The sequence below is a fragment of the Triticum urartu genome, chromosome 2A (assembly GCF_056163025.1).
Source record: "Triticum urartu cultivar PI428250 chromosome 2A, HENAU_Tu73, whole genome shotgun sequence".
In the NCBI taxonomy this organism is placed as follows: domain Eukaryota; kingdom Viridiplantae; phylum Streptophyta; class Magnoliopsida; order Poales; family Poaceae; genus Triticum; species Triticum urartu.
This window is the reverse complement of record NC_141874.1, coordinates 18,481,154-18,486,823: the sequence shown is the minus strand read 5'-3', so window position 1 is coordinate 18,486,823 and position 5,670 is coordinate 18,481,154. Positions and strand designations below refer to the sequence as shown.

Below are 5,670 nucleotides of genomic sequence, written 5' to 3'. Positions count from 1 at the left end.
GAGATGACCTCCATCCACTGTGCACCGCGCTTGCCCAGCCCCTTGCTGCACCCACCCATGAGAATATGGTATGCAAGATGCCTGCAACACATTCATACATGACAATCATTAGGAACACAGTAAATCTTGCTGCTTGTGAACTAACTTCCATTACAAGTTTTTGGGACATCCCGCCACAAACAGACAAAAGGCTAGCAGCAGGTACTTAACATACAAATCCTTGGATCCATCATCCATGCTCTTGCATCCTTAACTTGCTACTCGTCTTTCCTCGACTATAGCTAGGTAACAGCGGGATCATGGCCCATGCATTCCTCCTCATAATTATCTTGGTTGTCTACATTCTCCTCACCCTTTAATCCCCTTAGCGGAACCTGGAAGCTAAACAAGACACTACTCCCTCCGCTCCAGAATAAGTGTCGTGGTTTTTGAACTTGAGTACATCGTAAGACTCTCTCAGACCCTGTCAAGCAAACCAAAAGAGTAAGTATTCAGGCCCTACCATACCGATGAACTACTATATACTAGGGCAGAATCAACAACATGAGATTAAGAAAACAGATTAAGTGATTAACCATATATACATATTGGAAAAGAGAAAACAAATTAACAACATATATTACCTGCCTAAAGAGGTCCACATCCTCCTCATCTCAAACCCATGATTCTATCAGGGGGAGATATGAGGAAATACGCCTGCAGACCTTGACCACTCCTGGGAAGCAAAAAAGAAACAGTACGAAGTGCATATTCAGGCTCTAGTGTACCGATGAACTATTATAGCAAGACAGAATCAACAAGAGGAGATTGAGAAAACAAACTATTATACATACTGGAAAAGAGAAACAGATTACCTGACGATTCAGACCTATGTTTGTCTCCATGCTGTAGGCACCTTGATCTGCATAAAGAACATCACATCATGAACGACATCAACTCATCAAGCGACATTGCTGCAATTACAGAAAAGAGGAGCTGCAATCACGGATCCAAACTCGAAATGGCGGGAGGGAGGAAGAGAGGGGGCGTTGTGAGGAGTGGAGGGACACCAATGCCTAGTGTAAGCAGTTTGCACAGAAACAGACACCAATGCCTAGTGTAAGCAGTTTGCACAGCAGACACCAATGAGCAATCCAAAAAGAAATAAGTAAGAGGTTAGGAGTGTTCAACTTGCATACCTCCCTTTTGAAGTGGCGCATGAGACATCAACTTGATGGTGGTTTTGCTTCGTCTCCAGTGGCTTGGCATTCAAATTCTCTTTAAACCTGAACCAGAACACATGTGTTAAATAGAATATAGTGAAGGGAACAGAGTTATCAACACATTGTGTATATTTTATTCTAATTTCAGTAAATTTTAGAATCAGAGAATGTTTTTGGAATGAATAGACTGCTCTTTTTTCAGTACTGTTCTTAGCCAATCACTAATGCACCCTGCAGTGTAGAATGTTTACTTTTTAAGAACAAAATCAGGCTAACCACATGGGAACATAAGAATTAATGATACCCATTTTTCAGGGAAAAACAGTTTGGAATATAAACAACAACGGATAAGTTAACACTGGGAACCATAGTATTTGAGCTATAGATCTGGAAATCACATTTCAGAATGCAAAATGACCATGCACAGTGGTGTTGAACAAAGAGCAACCCAGAAAAACAAACTGAAGATGTTAGCAGTTTATTACCTTGCATATCTCCCCTTAGAAGCGGCGTGTGAAACTGTGACTTGGTGTTGCTTTGGCTCCTCATCTGGGCCAGCGAATTCCCCTTGTACCTTGAACCATAACATATGATTTATTCGGCATCACAGTAAAATGAAGCAGAGTCGTCAATGCAGTCTATTAATATTCTAATTTCAGCAACCCCAAGAATTCTATTAATAATTTGTTCTCAGACACATTTGCAATTTCAGCAAATTTAGAACCACAAGAATTCGTTGCCGTATACATTTATAATTTCAGCCCTAAGGAATTGTTTTTAGATCCATACGAATCAAACAGGACTAGAGCAAATTGACATATCAGAACAGCTAGACGGAACATGACTAGAGCAAATTGACACCAATGCCTAGTGTAAGCAGTTTGCACACCGGCTTCAAAAGGGAGGTATGCCTAGTGTAAGCAGTTTGCACAGTGATCCAACCTCATGTTCCTACTTCTAGTAGGCTGGTTAATTCTCGCATTGCCTAGTGTAAGCAGTTTGCACAGCAACAGACACCAATGCCATGACTCACAGAGAGACCAGCTCCGTCGAGTTGAAGAGCTCCGGCGGGATCTCGGCCAGATTCCAGAATCCAGTGATGTTCCTGCATGATCCAGAGCCCAGCCGTCAATCCACAAGCAAAGGCACCGGGAAAACCGAAAAGCCAGAGGCCTCGGGCGAGCGGGGAAGACAGGGAACGAACAGGTGCGTGATGCGGCACACGGGCCAGCGGTCGCAACTGCAGCCGACGGACGCATTCTGCGTGAAGGACTCGATCCAGTCCTGCGTCCCGCACAGGTGCCTCGGGTTCACCGTCGGGCCGCACCGGAGACTCCACTGCTGGAACAACGCGAGCAGGGCGGCCGCTGCGAGGGGAGGAGGGGACGGGAGAGATCTGTGAGTCAGGGGCCATTTCGATCCGTCAGGGCGTACCACAGCGGAATGGACGGGGAATTGGGGAAGGGGGGAAAGGGACTGACCCTGATGAGGTCGATGCGACGGGCGGCAGCGTGGAGTCCTCCTTGAGCGCGAAGACGTGATCCTGGAGGCGGCTGCGCAGGTCCTTGGAGACGACGAGGTTGAGGCGGAGCGAGCGGTCGGGCACGGGGAGCAGGGGGCACACTTGGTCAGGCGCCGCACCCCGCCCACGACGCCAGCTAGTGGTGGTGCCCTGGACCGGATCCAGTGCGGCACCTCCAGCCCACGGCGGTGAGAGTGTGAGGGGGCGGCGGCGCGTCGAGATCCAGAGGGAGGGATGGGGGTTGGGGGCGGCGGCGGTGGATCCAGAAGGAGGAGTTGTGTGCGGCGGCGGTGGATCCAGAGGGAGGAAGAGGGTGAGAGCGCTAGGGTTTGCTGCGCGGGGAGAAAGAGGAGTGGTGTGCGGTGGGGTTTTTTTTTGAGGGGTAGCTCGCGGTGGGTGGGTGAGACCGTGAGACGAGGGTCGTTGGATCCAGGAGGATCCGACGGTGATTTATCCATGATCCGTGTGAGAGGCCCATGGACCAATCAGAACGCAGTATACATGTATTGATATTTTGACCATTTAAATTGGTCGTAATTGACTAAAAGTAAGATGCTAAATCATGTTAGCTATTTTATTATGACCTGAAAATTTGAAAAAAAAAACTTCTTATTGTGTCAGCAAATTTGACTATAGTTTTCCAGAATAATCATAAATTGAAATAAGACAAATATTTTTTTTAAAGAGTTACGAGAAATGAGTTCTTTTAAATTATTTTTTCATTTTTCGAGTGCCTAAAAGGAGTTTTTTTGTGAAGGACCTCCCAAATATTTGTTGTAAAATTGTACCAAATCAATTTTCTAAAATACTAGACCATATTTAATGCACAATTGACCAAATGATTGGGTATAAAAAGTTTTGATCCAACTCTCATGAAAAAGATAAATTTTCGCCGATTCAGTTGGAAGCGGGTCAATTTTGAACTGTAGCTGCCTCATAGTTTACTATTTATTTTTTCTAAAAATCATTTCTAGGTACATAAGTATCTATTTTATCAGATAAACACGAAAAAAATTCCAATATTCAACCACTAGCTAGGAACGGTCATTCCCGCAGTTTTGACCGCATTTTGAAACGGCCATAAAAAATTCAAAAAAATCAAAAAATTGGGAAACCTTCGCATTGTATCATAATATGTGGCCAAGTTTCCAGGAAAAATAACAAATTTGTAATACGGCAATTATTATAAAAAAGTGTTCTCAGAAACGAGCTATCACGTGTGGAGATCAATGGCTTTCAAGCCAGATGATCAATCTTATGGCCACATTCATGGCATAGTTTGTTCAAATGATCTCATATTGTGCACAAGGGTTCATATTGGAATGGCAAATAATGTTGCCTAAGGAAGTTTTCATTTTCATGGACGAAAAAACCATTTTCCATTTTTCGAGTGCCCGAAAGGAGGTTTTTTTGTGAAGGACCTACCAAATAATTGTTGCAAAATTGGACCAAATCATTTTTCTAAAATACTAGGCCATATTTAATGCACAATTTACAAAATGGTTGGGTGTAAAAAGTTTTGATCCACCTCTCATGAAAAAGACAAATTTCCGTTGATTCAGTTGGAAGCGGGTCAAATCTGAACTGTAGCTGCCTTGTAGTTTGCTTTTTATTTTTTCCAAAAATCATTTCTAGGTATATAAGTATCTATTTAATCATAAAAACACCAAAAAAATTCCAAGATTCAACCACTAGCTAGGAACGGTCATTCCCACCGTTTTGACCGCATTTTGAAACGAGCATAAAAAAATAAAAAAAATCAAAAAATTGGGAAACCTTCGCATTGTGTCATTATATGTGGCCAAGTTCCTAGGAAAAATAACAAACTTGTAATACGGCAATTATTTTATGTTGCCTAAGGGAGTTTTCATTTTCTTTGCACAGAAAATTCATTTTCCATTTTTCGAGTGCCCGAAATGAGTTTTTTTTGTGAAGGACCTACCATATATTTGTTGCGAAATTGGACCAAATCAATTTTATAAAATACCAGGCCATGTTTAATGCATAATTGACCAAATGGTTGGGTGTGAAAAGTTTTGATCCACCTCTGGTGAAAAAGATAAATTTCTCGTTGATTCAGTTGGAAGCGGGTCAAATTTGAACTGTAGCTACCTCGTAGTTTGCTCTTCATTTTTTACAAAAATAATTTATAGGTACATAAGTATCTATTTAATCAGAGAAACACCAAAAAAATTCCAACATTCAACCGTTTGCTAGGAACGGTCAAGCCCGCCGTTTTGACTACATTTTGAAACGGGCATAAAAAATTCAAAAAAATCAAAAAATTGGAAAACCTTCGCATTGTGTCATTATATATGACCAAGTTTCTGGGAAAAATAATAAACTTGTAATATGATAATTATTTTAAAAAAGTGTTCTCAGAAATGAGCTATCATGTGTGAAGAATCATGGCTTTCAAGCCAAATGATCAATCTTATGGCCACATTCATGGCATAGTTTGTTCAAATGATCTCATATTGTGCACAAGGGTGCATATTGGAATGGCAAAAAATGTTGCCTAAGGAAGTTTTCATTTTCGTTGGACGAAAAAACCATTTTCCATTTTTCGAGTGCCCGAAAGGAGGTTTTTTTGTGAAGGAACTACCAAATAATTGTTGCACAATTGGACCAAATCATTTTTATAAAATACTAGGCCATATTTAATGCATAATTGACAAAATGGTTGGGTGTAAAAAAATTTGATCCACCTCTCGTGAAAAAGACAAATTTCCGCCGATTCAGTTGGAAGCGGGTCAAATTTGAACTGCAGCTGCCTCATAGTTTGCTATTTATTTTTTCCAAAAATCATTTCTAGTTACATAAGGACCTGTTTAATCATAAATACATGGTTTGGTGGCGATACATCGCGGTTTGGGCGGTGGCCGAGGGCCTCAACTCTAGAGCGCGTAAACTCGCATGCCCGTCGCATGGTCACCGCGTGACCGT

General features: G+C 42.0%; 1 protein-coding gene across 1 annotated transcript; it reads right to left on the bottom strand.

Moving 5' to 3' along the window:
• Window positions 1-1,046: 1,046 nt before the first annotated feature.
• LOC125534753 (uncharacterized) lies at window positions 1,047-3,182 on the bottom strand. Its single transcript, XM_087540609.1, has 5 exons — window positions 2,684-3,182; window positions 2,407-2,569; window positions 2,236-2,307; window positions 1,688-1,776; window positions 1,047-1,265 (listed from the first exon to the last, which is right to left on the bottom strand). Exons 1-5 carry the CDS (start codon window positions 3,180-3,182, stop codon window positions 1,249-1,251), a joined length of 840 nt encoding a protein of 279 aa, XP_087396735.1. The 3' UTR covers window positions 1,047-1,248.
• Between the last annotated feature and the right edge of the window lie 2,488 nt (window positions 3,183-5,670).

Excerpts from the sequence above, each read along its gene's own strand:
- LOC125534753 (XM_087540609.1), bottom strand. The coding sequence starts at position 3,182 with ATGGATAAATCACCGTCGGATCCTCCTGGATCCAACGACCCTCGTCTC. Across the intron at positions 2,570-2,683 it reads GTCGCATCGACCTCATCAGG|CGGCCGCCCTGCTCGCGTTG; the intron begins GTCAGTCCCTTT and ends CTCCCCTCGCAG. Across the intron at positions 2,308-2,406 it reads GTGTGCCGCATCACGCACCT|GAACATCACTGGATTCTGGA; the intron begins GTTCGTTCCCTG and ends TGGATCATGCAG.